At 44.5% G+C, this 18,903-nt stretch overlaps 1 protein-coding gene across 1 annotated transcript; it reads right to left on the bottom strand.

Moving 5' to 3' along the window:
* Positions 1-11,452: 11,452 nt before the first annotated feature.
* Positions 11,453-18,702, bottom strand: CD93 (CD93 molecule). The gene is made up of 2 exons (XM_043603002.1): positions 16,387-18,702; positions 11,453-16,137 (listed from the first exon to the last, which is right to left on the bottom strand). The coding sequence occupies exons 1-2, from the start codon at positions 18,306-18,308 to the stop codon at positions 16,113-16,115; spliced, it is 1,947 nt and encodes a 648-aa protein (XP_043458937.1). The 5' UTR covers positions 18,309-18,702; the 3' UTR covers positions 11,453-16,112.
* Between the last annotated feature and the right edge of the window lie 201 nt (positions 18,703-18,903).

Raw genomic sequence — 18,903 nt, forward strand, 5'->3', positions numbered from 1 at the left:
GGCATGGCCAGTGCACTGCAGTCTCTGAATGGGGGTGCAGTCAGGACTCAGGACCCCCTGGATGGAGCTGCTCCCTACATGTTTGCATTCCTAGCCCTGGATGCCTTCATTCCTAGGTCTGTTTATCTGAGGCCTGGACAGAGGTCTTTTTCCTGTACCTTGGCTGAGGTCTCCTTATGGGCAGGGCTGGGAGCCAAGGAGAATCTTGAAGACTTTTCCCCACTCTGACTCAGTCCACTCCTAGCCTTCCCCTTCTCTGACTCTACCTCCTCATAACCCATAAAACTTCTGGAGCCTTTTGTTCAGGGCTTCCTCCACAGTGAGACCACTCCCATGCTTGTGTTGATTTAGCTGACCCCTTACCCATGCAACTCCATGGGAGAAAATGGAACAGGGGTTCAGCACTTTCTCCCGTTTTAGATACTTGCATATACTGTCTTAGTAAGTGATTAAAGGCTTCATTGCTTACTTAGTTTTTTAATTTTTTTAAATGTTTATTTATTTTGAGAGAGAGAGAGAAAGCTCAGGAAGGAGAGGGGCACAGAGAGAGTAAGAGAGAGAATACCAAGCAGGTTCCACGCTGCCAGCACAGAGCCCCATGTGGTGCTTGAAACCACAAGCAATGAGACCATTACCTGAGCCAAAATCAAGAGTTGACACTAACCAACTGAACCATCCAGGCACCCCTCTTTCATTTTGCCTTATTGTTGTTTTAATCAGCTACTCCAACACCTGACAGACTCTCTCTCTCTCTCTTTCCAGCTCAGCTGAACTCCTGACACCCAACAGAAAAATAAAAATGCACTAGTAAAATATACTGAAAATTTAAAAGTTCTCTTAATGGATGGAAAGACAAGCCACAGCCTGGGAAATATCATCAAAACAAATATCTGAAAAAGAAATGTTACCCAAAATATACAGAAAACTTTTAAAACTCAACAATAAGACTACAAATAATCCATTTTTTTAAATGAGCAAAAGACCTGAACAGACACTTCATCAGAGAAGATACACAGATAGCAAGTAAGTGTCTGAAAAGACGTTCCACATCATGTCATCAAGGAAATGCAAACTAAAACAACAATAAGATACCACTACACACCTATTAGATTAGCCAAAATCCAGAGCACTAACAATACCATGTGCTGGCAAGGATGTGGAGCAACAGGAGATCTCATTCATTGCTAGTGGAAAGGCAAGATGAAACAGTTTCTTTGAAAAGCAGTTGGGCTGTTTCTTATAAAACTAAACATACTCTTATCATCTGACCCAGTAAGCACACTCCTAGGTTTTTTACCCACCAAATGGTTTGAAAACTTATGTCCACACAAACACCTGCACACAAAAGTTTATATTTTATTGATAATGTAAAACTTGGAAACAACCAGTATGTCCTAAGGTGAACAGATAAACTGTAGTACATACTGACAATGGAGTATTATTCTATATTAAAAAGAAATAATCCATGAAAGACATGGAGGAACTTTAAATACTAAGCCATAGCATAGCCATATTGCTAAGCCAATCTTAAAAATCTATGTACTATATGATTATAGCTATATGACTTTCTAGGAAAAGCCAAACTGTTGAGACAGTAAAAGATCAATTTTTGCCAGGGCTTCAGAGGGGAGGAAAGAGGGAGAGGTGAACAGGTGGAGCACAGGGTTTTTTTAGGGCAGTGAATACTCTGCATGACACTGTAATGATGAATACATGTCATCACACATTTTTCAAAGCCCATAGAATATGCAACAGAAAAAGTGAATCCTAATGTTAACTGTGGACTCTGGGTAATAATAATGTGTCAATATTGGCATATCAAGTGTACCAAATGTCCCACATCAATGCAGAATGTTAATAACAGGGAAAGTGTTGGGTTAAGTGTTGAAAGATTATACGGGAACTCTTTGTATTTTCAGCTCAATTATTCCATAACCCTAAAACTGCTCAAAAAAATGTCTAGTAATTAAAAAAAAGAATACTTGATTAACCCAAAATAAAACAAGAAAAGAAAAAAAAAACAGGCAAGAGAGGCAGAAAACAAACAACAAAATGATAGGCCTAAACCTAGTAAACTGATTCGATCAATATGATTTTCTTGAAGCAAAAGTAATGCATTGTGATAGAAAGGAGGGTGTTTGTCTCTGGGGTAAGAAACGACTGGAGGGAGCTTGGGATGTGTGCCAGGTAATGGCATGTTCTGTGTCTTGATTGGAGAGATGGTGATAGGGTGTATGCATTCATCAAAACTCATCAGATTGTATAGTCTGGATTGGTACCTTTCTCTGCAGGTAGATCTTACTTCAAAATTTAAAACAAGAAAAGAAAAAGGGACTGCCTTGGTGGGCCATGCCATAAACATGAATATGAAAGCCACAGGTTGGTGATGAAGGACCAAAAATATTGGAAGATCCCTGAGAGCAGGGGCCCTAGAGTCCCCATCTCTGAACTCTTTATCAAGTGAGAGAAATAAGCATAATGTCAGCCGGCTTTATTAAGTGCAGTCAAATTCACTGCTAAATATTGTGAGTTTGCTTCACATACAAGTGGAACCAGAATAAAATACCCAGAACAGATATTGATTCATTTCCATTCATGTAAGAATTATTTGTAATTCATATCTGTTTTACAAAATAGCATATAAGCATTGAGATAAGTGTCTTAAAAGGTGAATTTTTAGTTAGGCTAAAGAGCTTACCTGAAATCTCTCATCAAACTCATTTCCCCAGTGAACATTTATTTATTTATTTATTTATTTATGGTTTGTTTTCTTGTTTGTTCAACTAACTCATGAGTTGATTCTAGACCTTCTGACTTCAAATTTTGAAATAACAAGGCCCAAATGAACTATTTTTTTCTGTGCTCAAAAAGGATATATGCCTCATGGTGAAGACCATTCATAATGTATCTAAAGTTAACAATCAACACTTAATTTCAGCCACAGACCATTAAACATCAAATCTAGTCTCTGTGAGCATTAAAGAAGTCATTCTGGGCATCTGGTCTCCTCTGTGCAATGCAAAAAAGTATCTTAATGAAAGGCCATGACTTTCTGGCTGACACTGGTTTCACTTCCAACTTGGCATCTGCAGTAACCAAGAGCTTTTCTAAAGTTGTTTTTACTTATGAATTTTAATAACATAAAAGTTGTTCCGTAGTAAAAAGCTGCTTCCCTAAAAGTACTTGGCTTAAAGCCAAAGGGTAGGGTTTGACTGGCCATCTCAAAGAAGGAAATGTGTAGTTAGATGATTTACAGAAGTGCAGAAGGGGGGTGGTGATAAAAGAAATAACCCAATAATGTGAATTTTAAAACTCCATATTCCTTATATGGGAGAGGAAAGTGGGTGTGGAGCAGACAAGATATTTTCTTCATGGTATTATTGAATGTTTTGATGGAGGTCAGCAAAATGAAGGGGATCAATATTTCTTGTGCTACCTTGGAGAGAGATAGAGAGAAGATTGGTCACAGAAGAGGTACCTCCCCAATCATTAAAGCTGAGTGCAAGATATAGACAAGTAACCAGCATTGGAGACAATTCATACAGTTCAAGGCTAACTTCAGAGTCATTCATTTTTTATTACCTCTGCAATAATGAAGCCCAACTCAATCATGGTTCCCTGTTCCATAAAAAATACAGATCACAACTTATAAACTTTTATTTTTATCTATAACATCACTAACCAAGAGTTTAAAGTCAACTTAATGATGGTTTCCAGAGGGGAGGAGCTGGGGAGATGGATGAAATAGGCAAAGGCGATTAAGAGTACACTTTTCATGATGAGCTCTGACTAATGTCTCGAATTGCTGGATCATTATATTGTGCACCTGAAACTAATATAACGCTGTATGTTAACTATATTGGAGTTAAAATAAAAAACTTAAGAAATATAAAAAATAAAATAAACTTAATGAGGTGTAATTTACATACAATAAAATGTACCCATTTTATAGGTATGGTTTGATGAGTTTTGATAAATACAAACACTCATGTAACCACCACCCAATCAAAACAGAATTTTTTTCCCCGTGAAGTTCCCTCAAGGTCCTTTGTGATCAGTTCTCATTCCACTCTCATATAACCACTGATCTACTTTCTAGCATGATAGAATAGTGTTACCCAGTCTAGAATTTCATAGAAATGGAATCATGTGAGTTATAGTCTCATGTGTCTGGTTTACTCTGCAAAACATAATACTTTTGAAATTTACCCATGTCATTGTTGTGTATAACAAAAGTCTTCCTCCTCTTCTCCTTCTCCTCCACCTCTTCCTCCTTCCCTTCCTTCCTCCTCCTTCTCCTCCTCCTCCTTCCTCTTCCTTTTCGTCTTCTTCAGAATATTTCACTGTATGGTAAAAAGCTCAATCTTTATCCATTCACCTGCTGATGAATTTTTAGGTACTTTGCAGGTTGAGCCTCCATAAATAAACCTCCTGTGAGTATCTGTGGCCAAGAGTTTGTATAGATGATGGTTCCATTTCCCTTAAGTAAATATCTAAGAGGAGACTGCTACATCATACATGTATATTCAGGTTTTTTTTTTAATTTTTTTTTCAACGTTTATTTATTTTTGGGACAGAGAGAGACAGAGCATGAACGGGGGTGGGGCAGAGAGAGAGGGAGACACAGAATCGGAAACAGGCTCCAGGCTCTGAGCCATCAGCCCAGAGCCTGACGCGGGGCTCGAACTCACGGACCGTGAGATCGTGACCTGGCTGAAGTCGGACGCTTAACCGACTGCGCCACCCAGGCGCCCCAGGTTTTTAAGAAACTAGTCTATAGTTTTGAAAAGATTGCTGCATTCCCATGGGCTTACATGACAGCCTCAGTGGAGAAGTAGCCTTTGAGGGCAAGGCACAACTACAGGGTGATTGGCACATGCTTTGTTCCCTCCTCCTCCTCTGCCATACACAAACACATCATTTTGATCCAGATAGAAGATGGATGACCACTCTGGGGATCAGTGAGGGTGCGGTCATGGGATTTGCCCTCAGATCATGGTGAGTTGCAGGTGGCACGATCTTTCTGGGGATGGCAGGCAGCTTTGTAGAGATTCCAGTCCCAGTACTTGTGTGTGTGTCAGTGTGTGTCTGTGTGTGTCTCTGTATGTGTGTGTCAGGGGAATGCACAAGCTTAAGTATGTTCATTTGGACATAAAATATTATTAAAACTACCCACAATTGCTTCATGCTCCACCTTTCTTATCTTGAATAGGTTGAGAGGACAACCAGTCTAGCTTGTTGCTGGTTGACACTTTTTCAATTATAGCTCTCATTCATGTTAATTGAAGGCAGTGAAACCTAGTGATCAAGACTGACACCATCAGCTTCCATCCCTACTTCATCAGCTGGCATCTGTGTGACCATGGGCAGGTTTCTCACTTCCCTATCTAAAGTGAGAATAGTAAAAGGGCATGTTTCTCAATCAATAAATACTACTTTCACATCCAGTAAGTAGTAAAAGTTAAATGAATGGTTTCCCCTATGTGGTTTTAATAACATGTCACATGAAATAATATATCCAGTTGGTCTTTAATTTAAAGAATATTTATGACTCAACTATGTGTGAAGCACTGTGTGAGGCACAATAAGGATGCAGTCCCTTCCCTCTAGCACCTTATAATCTCTTAGGAGGCCATAGCCACTGAGCCAGCACTTGAGAATTAAGTGATTGAGGACATTAGATAGAACAATCCAGAAAGAGAACCCCTTTCTTAGAGTCCTGATTCCTCCTGAGAAAATCAGTCTATGACTTGTGGAAGAAGGAAGGGGTGTCTCAGCTGGATGTAAGGGACAGGTGAGGATGCTGCCAGTGCTTAACCTGTAGCCCTTAGGCTTTTCACTGTGTGCGGGTCAAGTCCCATCTGCCTGTGCCTCATCTCTGTACCTTATGGCTTCCTCAGCCCTTCTGCCCATATGTTTGGTAGTCTGGAAGTGCCAGCAATTACTCACCACCACCCCTGAGGGCAGCCCCCTCCCCATTACAGACAGGAATCGGTGTATGAATACCCTGATTCCCTTGTCCTGCAGGTAGAATGACCCCTCTGGGTTTAATACATTTCCTAGAACTTCCATGGTTACATGACTCTACCAATGTTCCTCATACTTCTAAGGAAAGTACTTGCTTTGGAATCCTTGTATCCAGCTCTGCTTTTGGGAGTTGGAGTGAAAGGAGCCTGGAGGCCAGATGGACATTAAGGTGACAGTCCAGGGGAACTGTAGTGAAGGCTTGAGTATGGGCAGCATCCTGAGACAGACAGGGTCAGGCTGAGCAGACTGTGAAGGGGCAGTTGATGGTCTCTGGCTGCTGGTAGGGGAGAGAGAGGTCACAGATGTCAAGGGTGCAAACAGGACCACCCAGGGGTGGCATTGGCTCACCCTGCCTGTTATACTGCTCCAATGCCCTGCTTTCTCACCATTCAACACTTATTGAGCACCACTGTATGCAAGGCCCTGGTCTAGATGCCTGGGGTATATCAAAGACCACTGGCCTTCTGGAGCTTGCATATATAAAAATATGGATGATAAATAATGCATCGTAATTATGAAAGGAAATTATAAGCTATGTTAGAAGGCATCCAGTGCATTGAAAAAAAGCAGGGCCGAGCAAGCATCCCTGGGAGGCTGGAGAGAAGGAGCATAACCCACTGAGACAGAACAGAAAGGTGGAAAGTATGGAAGAAAAGTCAGGAGACACAGAAAAGAGAACCACCTACAAATTGTTTCCAGAATAAGAGAGTCAAGAGAAAAGACAAGAGGCATGCTCGCAATAGTAAGAGAAGAAAACTGCCCTAAACTGAATAAAGCAGAGGTTCTCCAGGAAACAGCAGCAGCTTCACCTGGAAACCTGTCAGAAATGTAAATTCTCGGGCTTCATCCCCAACGTGCTGACTCAGAAACTCTGGGCTGAGGCCAGCTCTGTGGGCTTCAGCACCCCTTGTGGGATTCAGCACCCCTTTAGCACCCCAACACACACATGTTCAAGTTCACAAAGTGCCAGAATAAAGCACCCTCCCGAGATGGGAATGTTCTACCACAGGCAGGATGGGAAGAAGGACCACATCTGTACACCTGACGTGAAACCTCAGAACACAGAAGGAAGTGAGAAAATAAAAGCATTCAGCAGTAGAATAGAAAAGAAAACAAATTGCTTGTGAAGGAAAATAATCATATGACATCAGCCTTCACACCAGGAACAGCCTGAGAGAATGCAAGGGCTCCGTATCTACAGCGTTCCTGAGGATGATAGTTTAAAGGCAGTCCCCAACTTACCATCACTCCACCTAGGTTTTAGGCTTTATGACAGTGTGAAAGCAATACATATTCGGTAGAAACCACACTTTGAATTTTACATTTTGATCTTTTCCCAGGCTAGTGACATGAGTTACAATCCTCTCTCATGATGTGGGGCAGGGGTAGCTCCCACTCAGCCACACCATCACCAGGGTCAACAAATGGTCCACTGACAACCATTCTGCTTTTCACTTTTAGTGCAGTATTCCACAAATTATATGTGATAGTCAACACTTTATTATAACATAAGCCTTGGGTTAGTTGATTTTGCTCAACTGTAGGCTAATGTAAGTATTCCAAACATGTTTAAGGTAGGCTAGGCTAAGGCATGATGTTGGGGGCGGCAGGAGGTCAGGCATATTAAATGCATTTTTAACTTACAATATTTTCAACTTACAATGGCTTTAATGGCATGAAACCCCATTGTAAATCAAGGAAAATCTGTATATTACAGAAATCATTATCCAGGTAAGCCATCATTCAGTCAGGAAAAGAAGTATTTCCAGTAGCACAAGGTTGCAGCAAATCTAGTCTTCAATGGACCCCTCAGTAAAAGACAAAAAAACCAACCAACCAGAACACTTGGTATTTAGCTCCACTCCTGTGAAATTCAAGAGCACTTGGAATTAGGGGAGGGGGAGTGGAGAAGGAGATCGTGTACAATTCGTAGCATCTAAATAGGTGTTGATCATAAAAATGTATAGAAATCAAACAGTAAAATTCAAATGCAGTGAAGGTGGGTGATAGTGTTGGAAGTTAGTGTAGTTTGAGAAGAAGAGAGAAGAAATCACAGATTGCTACGATTCTTGTCATTTCTTTTTTCAGGGAGAAGGATATAGCTATTAATTAACATTAGATATCAATGGAGAAATACAGGTTTAAGTATATGAGGCAAAAATTAAGATGAGTCAGGGGCGCCTGGGTGGCGCAGTCGGTTAAGCGTCCGACTTCAGCCAGGTCACGATCTCGCGGTCCGTGAGTTCGAGCCCCGCGTCAGGCTCTGGGCTGATGGCTCGGAGCCTGGAGCCTGTTTCCGATTCTGTGTCTCCCTCTCTCTCTGTCCCCCCCCCCCCCCCCGTTCATGCTCTGTCTCTCTCTGTCCCAAAAATAAATAAAAAACGTTGAAAAAAAATTAAAAAAAAAATAAAAAATTAAGATGAGTCATTTGAAGAATACAATCAGTCCTTACAAATTTCCATACTATTAAGGTAGCAAATAGACAAAGAAATGTCAATAAAGCCAATAATTGATTAAAAGGAGAGAAAGAGAGAGAGAAAGAGAATAGAAGCACCAAAAACACATTAAAAATAGAATAAACAAAATAAGCTGCTGCAAATTTACTAGTAATCTCAGTAACTGTGAATAGGTTAAATCTCCCATTAAAAGACAAAGATTTTTGATTGGATAAAATGAGGGGAAAATCCAGCTTTGTTTTTACAAAAGACAAACAAAGGAGACACAAAGAAGCTGAACATTTGTTTTTAATTTTTTTTTAAATGAAAAAGTATTCAACAAATGTAACCAATTAATCAGGTATATCAGTTGTGATAGACAAAATATAATTGATATGAACTTGTTAAGAAAGGTATACTTCATATTGGTAAAGCATCTGGCAATACATATCAATCACTTAACCACACAGTTTTAAGTAGAAAGCAAAACCGGTAGAAAGGTCAGCAAAGTCACACCACCATGAGAGAAGATGACAGGGACAAAGTCAATGGAAGAGCCTGATGTGGTCAACATGCAGAACCTGCATGCAGTGCCCACGCTGTGACCAGAGAAGGCAGGCCAGGATGCCCAGAGGTCATCTGCTTGGGGTGCCCATGCTGTGACCAGAGGAGGCAGGCTGGTATGTCCAGGGGTCATCAGCTTGGGGTGCCCACACTGTGACCAGAGAAGGCAGACCAGGATGCCCAGGTCATCTGCTTGGGAGGGCAGATGATTGCTTTGACAAGAAAGCGAAACACTTGATTTGTGACATAATGTTTTTGGGAAAGGAAGACCCTGGTGAAACAGGGTAAAAGGCACAATTATTTGCTCTACCTCACAAATTTTATTATTTTCATTTGTTATTTGAACATAGAAGGATTTCTACAGCACACAAGTCATCAATCAGCTTAACATTATGATATGAATTATGTGGACAGGCATAAAACGTGAAGTGGGAGAGATAAGCAGTGCTTCACAGGAAGAGCTGGCAGGATCATGATACAAAGGGCATTGGTCTTCAGCCAAACTCGGCGAAATAGAGCTATGCCTTCTGTGAGTGTGGTCAAGGAAGTTACAGATGGCAGTGAGGACAAATGGCCCCCAAATATCTCAAACTGAAGTGGAGATGTGTGAATGGTGACCCAATGACCTTGCTGAGTCATCCGTTACCTTGGTGTTCTCTCTTTCCCTCTCTCTCTCTCCCTCCCATCTCTCTGCTCTCTCCTTTTTTTAAATCTCTGTTTCTTCTATTCCTTCCTTCCCTTCTTGCATTCCTTCCTTTCTTTCTCCTTCATTCCTTCCCTCCATTCCTCCCTCCTTTCTTCCCTCTCCTTCTATCTGTCTCTCTCTCTCTCTCTCCTTCCTTTCTTCCTTCCTTCCTTCCTTCCTTCCTTCCTTCCTTCTTTCTAACCACGCAGTTGAATTCTATGGACCAGTTTCAACCAGAAGAGAAGATCAACATCCAAGTCAATGGTGACAGATTTCAAATAAAAACCCCAAAACTAGAATTTGGGGTTGGGCAGCAGCTCAAGGTGCTGCAGTTGTGGGGACCCAGAGGCTCAGGTGAGGACATGTATGTGCAGCCCCGTGAAGAGCATCCTGTCAATTCAGGCTCCCTGGGAGTGGTTGCTGGCCTCATGGGTTATCCTGGCTCTTTCATTTCTTTGCTCTCCTTTGCTCACTTTTCACCACTTACCTGTCCATCATTTCCTCCACAAAGGATGGCCTGGGGGTATAAGGAAGCTGTGAAGGGCTAATGGAGACTTAGAGTATGTGGGTTTATTTCCTGTGCTCTGTCCCCTCTTACTGAATAAATTTAAAAGTAGGTTGAGAACTTGATATGTTCATCCATCCATGTTAAACTCCCTGGCATGTGCATGATACATATGTGAGTCTTGTATTTTAATCTACATGTCATCTGTTACAAGTGGACTTTGTTGTGCAATAAATATAACTCTGTATAAATTGAATTTCCTTGTAAATGATTCATATTTGAAATATTTATCTAATATTTGTTATTTTAGTTAGCAGATAGCAAAAGTCACCAAGAGACGTTAAATTTGGCATTTTTGTTCATGGGCTTTTCCTAAATTAGGAAACACCGGCCTCGGGTTTTTCTGTATGAAAGAGAAGAATGTTGAAATTGTGGTGTGTGTGTGTGTGTGTGTGTGTGTGTGTGTGTGTGTTGGGGAGCAGCGATGGTTGTTTATGTTAAGATATAATTTCCAAATGTATTTTGTCACTCACTGGACTGCTAACAGGATCAGCTTTAACTCTAAGAAACGAATGGTCATCACACGTGTCCTGTCCGTCTGCAGGACAGCAGGATCCTATCCAAGCCCTGTTCTTACCCAGCACCATCCAAGAGGCAGGCAGACTCAGATCTGAACACCTGCTGCCCTGGCATCCAGCCACAGTGAGATTCGTGCAGCCAAGCTGGAGGGGATCAGGTTTGCCTGTCCAATGAGTTAAACAAACTGAAAAGGCTTTGCTGACAAAGTGGTGACAAATGCTCCTATGCTAATTAGGGAATGGTGTGCTCACATCACACCAGTTGTACATGTTTAATCCTGCACCAGGTGTCCCCTGTGCAGTTAAAATGATGTGGGGAATTAAACAGGCAGAGAGGCATGGGGCAATAGACTCCAGGTCAGAAGAAAATATCTGGAAGCATGGAGTCCGGCCTGGCTGGGTTCAGCAGCTAGGACCCAGGACACACTGTGGCCCCATCCCTCTGAATGTCCCTGTTCCTGTGGATAGGGCCTTGCCCCAACCTAGCTGCTTTGGGGTCAGTATCACAACCAGTAGGTAGAGATGCAGAAGTGGAGCAGCCAAAGTACATTTTTTAGCAGCTCTTTGAGAAGGGAAACGGATATGCTTAATAGCCATAAATGTAAGTCCTTCAGTGTATCTTGAGTTGTTATGAAATAGATTGAAACAAGGTGACAACTGCAGTCCAGAGTTTATTAGGTTAGGCATGTGACATAAAACACAAAGGATGGCAGGCTTGCTGCTTGTCGAGGTGGACTCGATATGGCCCTTGGTTTCTCAGAGTTCCGAGGCCCTGTGCATCAGCCAAGCCTGCCCTCCCCCCGCCTGGGAAACAGTCGGGCCCAAGACAGAAAGACGCCCTGCACAGAAATCCCACGATGGCAGAATGAGTGGAACAAATTTCAAATACACAGATTTAAAAATACTAAATTCTTATCTAGCATTTGTGAAGGGATGACTGACATTTACAGTCCCATTGAGTGTCATAGAACAAGGCCTTGCAAACAACCTAATTCAAGCTTCAGTCAAATGTGCACCAAGAACCCAGTCCAGAATAATGGTGGGCAAGATTTGTGGAAAGGAAATGCTTGCCCCCTTGCAGATAAAGAGGAACAATGTGAGAAAGCTATTCTAGAGTTTTTTCCTAGAGGAGATGCGCATGATCCCCAAGAACAGGTCAAAACACAATTCACTTTTTAAAAAAGCACTTCAGCGTGTATTAGTTTTGGGAATCTGGAACAGAATATGGTATTTGATTACAGAATATGTGGAGAATTCTGATTATCGGCTTTTTTGTTTGTTTGTTTTGGTTGACAAATGCCACAAACCACATGGCTATAAGCAGTAGGTTTTGCAGCCAGACAGGGACAGATGTTTTCAAGGATCATATCTCGGATTCCCATGCTAATCTATTGTTTAAGGTGATGGAAACATGGAGGGGACATTACACCATTCTGCAGCTGCTAGAAAGCCATGCTTTCCTGTTTTCCTGATTTAGACAATGGAGAAGCTAAGGAGAAAAATAATAGGAAAAGGCTGTCCTATATTTGCTTTTAAAAATGCATTACTTTGAATGTAGTACATTTTTGGGAATCAAAACTCCTCTGTTCTCAGTTTTCACAGAAACGTTTATAGGAAAGAGGGTTGGAATAAAATCAGCTAATGATCACATCTATATTTTCCAAAGGTAACGTTCAGTGATAAAAGTGCAGGTGCCACCAGAATGAGTTCAAACAGGGGCTCCTGACTGAAACATAAGAATAGTAACACACATGTGTGTGTTTCAGGGACAGAGATTCATTTCCAACCTAATTCTTCCTGTACTGTGCACATACAATGCTCACATACATGTTTAACTTTTTATTCCACCTTTTTGTCTAATCACGGACAGGATGTTAGCCTGCATCCCTCCCGTTCTTAAGGCAGAACCCACTTAAGTCACCCACTTGATGCAGAAGGGAAAACACGATGTGGATGTGTGGTGCCAGATGCCACAATTATGATGATCAGGCATGTGGGTGAACCAAAGGGACACCTGCAAGGCCATCTTTTGCCTCAAGGTCACTATGTTGAGCAGGGGTGGGTGCATCCTACAAAAGACCTCACTGGGTCCAACTCTTTCAAAGGCATTTTCAGATAATTGCCCCACCTTTGCTTTTTACACTCCTCAGATTCTGGAGCGAGGCTTGTCCAGCATCACATGTTCAAATGAACAAGAAAAAAGAGCAGTGATTATCTCTAAGTTCGGGAATGAACATAGTGGGCTGCATGTTTTAGGAGTCATTCTCCCTTTCAATTATCTGCCTTGGGAGATGGAGAGAGGGGAGAGGGTGAGTTTCTTCCTAATATAAATTGTCCAAGAGCATCCTAGAATTATTGAACTATGGAAAATTCTATTTGGGCAAAAGTATCCATTGTCTTTAAGCCTGTTGCCAAATGGACCTGTCACCCTTTCCCCATCACCCTGGCCGTTCTGCTGCTCTGCAGGTCAGGGACAGAACAGCCCTCAGTCTGCCCCAGCCCAGCCAAGGCACACAGCTGGAGGAGTCTGTGCACAGCAGAGTCTACCTCTCCCATGCTCCAACCCCTCCATTTCCCAGGCTGTGTCGTGGCCGAGCCACCCGGGGAGCTTCTGTATATATAAATGGACAGTTTGCCGACAACTAGTTTGTCAATGGCCACGTGGCCAGTGGTTCATCCACTGCTGGGTCCCCATCTCCCCAAACAGTAGTTCACATCCCTCATACAAAATGGCAGCAGTATCAAAGGGGAGAACAGTATTTGTTTGAGGCCAGTGGTTTTCATCAGATAAGGTCATCCAATTCAGGGATCTTGGCCACTGGTTGGAGCTTCCGGGAGAGAAGGTAGGGCTCATCTGCTCACGAATGGACTGATTCTGCTAGAGGGGATTGGGGGAATTATTTATCGGTCCATTTCTCCCCTTGTGTGTTTCACAGTGGGTATCTGCAGTCTGCCTGCCATCAGGGATAGGGCTTCACATTCCCACGCACAGAGAGATTTGAACAGAAAAGTCAAAAATGGGGCTGGGCAGTAGAAGAAGTCAGACTCCGTAAAAATGAGAGAGCATGTTTGGGGACCTCAGCCAGTACAAGGTCCCACAGGCCCTCAGAGGGACTTAGGGGAAGCCTAAATAGGAATGTCTTCTTTCCCCTAGTGATAAGGGTAGAACTGTAAAAGCCTGGAGGCAAAGCTGTTGAATTTGCAGTTAGTTCAAGTAAGTGCACATATTGTCAGCAATGCCTCTGGCCAGCTCTGAATAGTGGTGTGGTTGGTTCCCACACAACAGACAGCCAAGGGTCCTGGGGCCAGTGGATATAAGCCTTTGCCTCCTGAGTGTTACACACCAGTATTTCAACTGAAATCTAAATAATATTAGATGTCTTTAAAAAGCAAAGTTCCAAACACCTTGCTAAGTCCTCCAAAACCTTCATCTTTCTGTATACTCACTCCTTCAGTTACTCTTTTTCCTAAAAAAAAAAAAAAAAAAAATCTGAACTATAGAATTTACATTTCAATATTGGCAAAAGGATATTTACTTAACTCTGAGGGCCGGCCGTTCACCTGGCAGCTATTCCTGCCCCAGGTGTCCACCTCTGGAACAGATGTGTTTCTAAGGCAAAGCCAGAAACAATAGGGCACCCTGGTTTTGAGAGGCAGACTTGGGAATCCCCGGAAGGAAACACATTCCTAATCTGTTCTGCGTGGTGACAGCAACAAGCCTGCAGGTGACCTGAGTCCTCCTGGTGCTACTCAAGCGGTTGTGGGCAGAGAGGAGAGCGCTTGTTGGGATGAGCGCTGGGTGTTGTATGGAAACCAATTTGACAATAAATTATATTAAAAAAAATTTAAACTCCTCTAATATAAAGTAAAAAAAAAAAAAGCTCTGATCATCATAAAGTAAAAAAAAAAAAAAAAAAATCTGAATCCCACGGCTACTTTCCAGTGACCCAGGCAGAACCACATGAGAAGGTAGTGCTCTCCACCACTACCTCAGGAGGGGAAATCTTCACAAGCAAGCATTTAAAAAGGAGGAAATAAATTAAAATTGCTTCAAGCAGTTTTTATGGTTGCAAAAGATTTGAATTATTCTTTTTCTCTCTCCTTCTCTTCTCCCCCCTTTTTTAAGAACAAGAGAAAAATATGGCAAATGTTTTTTAAGCAGCACAGGGCCAGCGTCCCTCCTGTCTGGTCCCTGACCTGGTTGCAAGCTATAGCCACAAATCAGGAATCATGCCCTCAGGAAGCAATACCAACTGTGAGCTGTGTTAAAATGCTTTATGATGCCATCTTTCAAAGCTCAGCATCTCATCTCCCTCATACAGTGTTAACAGTCAGAATGAGAGACTTCTAGGGGCTCCATCCATCTACAATCAGAGCATTTAAATCCAGAGCACAATGCAGGGAAGGCAGGTGGCATAGGAGAGACGACTCTGACTTTTCTCCTTGTGCGTGTTCACCTCATCAATAGTGTGTGTTAACACAAGTGCATTTAGATGGATTGATTCAAGTATTTGTGAAAAAAGCCCCAGGCCTTTCTCTCCAGCTCTTTGGATTACTGGCTTTCAAAAACACTTTCAACTCACTTCATCCTTCTCCCACCCTTTCCAGACTTCACTTGCAAAGAAACCCAAAACTATTAGCAATGTTAAGAACTAGGAAATGCAATTTGTAAACTTCCAGCATCCTTGCTACTTGAGCAGTCCAGGGTACTATGGTCATTCTGGAGGATTTCAACAAGGTCAAGCTTATCAGGGCTTGTGATGGGAAAATACATGAATGCAAATGTAAAGAAATGTTTCCAGTCCTCAATATGTTCCTTTTGACAAAAAAAGAAAAGAAAAACTTTTTACATCATTAAACAATGATTTAGTCTCTGTTATGCCAAGAGGAACAAATCATTTCAACACTAATTAGCATTAGCAGACAGCCTTTTCTCCTCAGATGTTCAAGCGAGCAGGGAAGCAGTTTAGAAGGAGCCCCATTAGCACCTGATTTGTAACTCCCTCATCCAGAATCAGTGGGAAATGTGAAATTGGTCACATTTGAATTTGCAAAGGGAAAGTGAGTAAGAATTGTTAACATCCACAAAATTCCCGAAATCACATCCCAACCCATTGCTTCTACTTCAGGATTACCACGCACAAGTAGAAAATACCTGTATATTCCAAGGTGCTAGGCTTTTAAGAATGTTTACAACTGTTTGCTAAGATTCCAGTCCAGTCTTTGGGAAGGATGTGGGTCGCCCCTTCCGATGGGGTGTGGAAAGCTCTGAGGATGGTGATGGCCGACTGGCAGTGTCCCTGAGGCTGCCTCACCTTTCAGCAGTCCGTCCCTGGCGTTGGACTATGAGAAACAATGATGACAGTATTGGAAGCCGCTTTGACCTGCCTTGCACATCTAGACCCTGGGAGAAACCCGCGTGGTCCATGCACCAGGCAAGGAAAGAGCCTCAGTGAGTGCCTCTGGGCCAAAGGGTTTAGACAGTACCTGCCCCTTGTGCTCCGTCTGCTTTGTATGGTGGTCCTTGCCCTCCCACCTCCCTGCACCTGCCCACCCTCCTGCCCCCTGTAGGTGATCTGAGGCCTCCTTTACCTGTACTGATTCTCCAAGGCCCTGTTCTCAGCCCGCTCTGGAGCCCAGGAGTAGCTGTCAGCAGCGTTCTGGGGCTTTTTCTCCTTCTCCTCCTCCCTCTTTGCTTTCCGCTTGCGATAGACCAGAAGTCCAAGAGCCAGAGCCAGTAAGAGTAAGATGGCTACCACTGTGCCCAGGATATAGAACAAAAGCAGCTTTTGCCCATCGGTGCCATTGTCACTTTGTTTGGACATGGAATCCTCATCCATATTCTCCCCACCATCTGTGGTAGCCTTGGGGTGATGGGTGCTGGGCTCCATCCATTCGCCAGGGGGCCCACTGTGAGCCAGCATGTCAGGCACAGTCAGGGTGGTGGGGGCCTCAGATGGGAGGGAGGGAGTCTTCATGGTGGATGCCTCCTTGGAGGTGCCCTCGGAGTCCCTGGTGGGCCTGGATATTGTGGAAGAATACACAAGATTCCCCTCTCTATCTCCCATATCCTCTCCCTGGGGAGGCCCAGTCTGTGGTGCCAGAGACGTGGACCCTGTGGTACACGAGACCCCATCCGGGCCCAGCTCCCAGCCCGGCAGGCAGCTGCACTGGAAGGACCCCTGCGTATTGAGGCACAAGCCCTCACAAAGGCCATGCTCCGGGCCCTCACACTCGTCCACATCCAGGCACTGGGTGCCATCCTCCTTAGCCAGGACATAGCCCTTCTTGCAGGAGCAGTAGAACGAGCCATCTGTGTTAGTGCAGCCCTGGGCGCAGGGCGAGTGGCCAGGGGCACACTCGTCCACATCCTGACAGGCCTCCTCCCCAGGGCCACGGGGCTCGTAGCCCACCCAGCACTCACAGTGGAAGCCCCCGGGGGTGTTGACACACTCTTGTGGGCAGGGGGAGTCCTGGCACTCGTCCACATCCACACAATCCTGCTGACTTGAGTCCAGCTGGTAGCCTTGGGGGCAGAGGCACGTGTAGTTCTTCCTGTGAGGTCCCAGGACACAGGTGGCTGCCCCTTTACAGGGACTGGAGCTGCAAGGGTTCCGGGAGGCACAGGTCACCAGGTCGTCCAGCAGCCGGAATCCCGGCCGACAGCCACAGCGGAAGGAGCCATCACCACCCTCGAAACAGTCTTGCTGGCAGCCCCCGTTGTTGAAGCTGCAGCCGTACTTGGGGCTAACACAGAGGGGGCCTGAGCTTCCCCAGTCGAACACATCTGAGGCCTTCTCCTTACACAGGAAGTAATGCTCCCGACCCTCGTCCCCATCCCCACAGGCCACGTTAGCCACAGAGGCAAAGGGCACAGTGTCCAGGGAGGAGCTGGTGGCCTGGAACGGGGTCCTGTATTCCACCCGGCCTGGGCCCCCCAGAGCCAGAGGCTGGCACATGCCTTTGAAATTGAACTTGCACACAAAGCCCTCGATGTTGCTTCCAGGAGAGTTTGGGCTCCCACAGGGGCCCTCAGACCATTTGGGGAGGTGGCTGGCATGAGACGGCAGAGACAGATAGAGCAGCAGGGATACACAGCGCCTAGAGATGCAGGAGCTCCTGACCTCCCTGTTCCAGTTGGTGTAAAGTGTGTCTTCCCCGCCGCCCACCCAGCTGAAGCCTTTCAGCGGCAAGCTGGAGTCTAAGCACTTTCCCTTTTCGCGCTGGAGCCCGATCCAGAACTTGCCCATCCGAGCTTCTAGGGCCTCCTCCAACTCCAAGAGCTGGGCCAGGGCTCGCTGGATGTGCCCAGCCTCCTCTTCACTCTTCACGGTGGCCAGGTTGCCCCCATTCTTGCTGCAGTGACTCTGGGCCTCGGCCGCACTCAGCTTGCCCCAGTGGGCTGTGTAGCAGGCATTCCCCGCGCACACCACAGCTTCCCCGGGAGCTCCAGCCCCCGCCCAGGGCTGGCCCAGGAGCAGCAGCGGCAGCAGCAGGCCGGCAGAGGTGGCCATTATGGACCCGTGTCCCCTTCAGCGGGAGGCTGGCAGCCGTGCAGTGACAGCAGCTGAGCTGAGAGGAGAACTGAGGGCTCCGACGCAGACGTTCTGGCACAGGGAAGAACACAAAGACCGAGGGCTTTTCACATCCCCCTGACCCAAGGCGCATCCTGTACTGTTGTACTTCTTATTTCTCACCGGATACTGGGGCTTCCTGCAGTGAATAGTTTTCTGACTCCTGTTGCCTTCATCACGGTTTTGTTGTTCGTAAAAGAGGTCAGGCGGCTGTGTTGGGTCCCTGGCTAATCGCTGGGGAAATGCAGAGGCGTGGGGGCAGACCGTTGCAGCTGGGAGACACCCTTCTGTTTTATTTGGGTTCCCTTGTCTTCCCCATCTGCAGGAGGAACTTAAATGGCATGCTACAGAGTGAGTGGAGACTTCTGGGGACTGAGAACTTGAAAAAGCTCACTTAGTAACCCATAATAAAATTCCACTTTGGTTTGCAAACAGCCAGAAGAGAAAAAAAAAATTCTCAGACTTGAGACATGAGGCCACGGATGGTTATAATTTTCAGCCTTTTTTAGAAGCAAACTGGATTTTTCTTCTGCCT

This window comes from Prionailurus bengalensis, chromosome A3 (assembly GCF_016509475.1).
Source record: "Prionailurus bengalensis isolate Pbe53 chromosome A3, Fcat_Pben_1.1_paternal_pri, whole genome shotgun sequence".
In the NCBI taxonomy this organism is placed as follows: domain Eukaryota; kingdom Metazoa; phylum Chordata; class Mammalia; order Carnivora; family Felidae; genus Prionailurus; species Prionailurus bengalensis.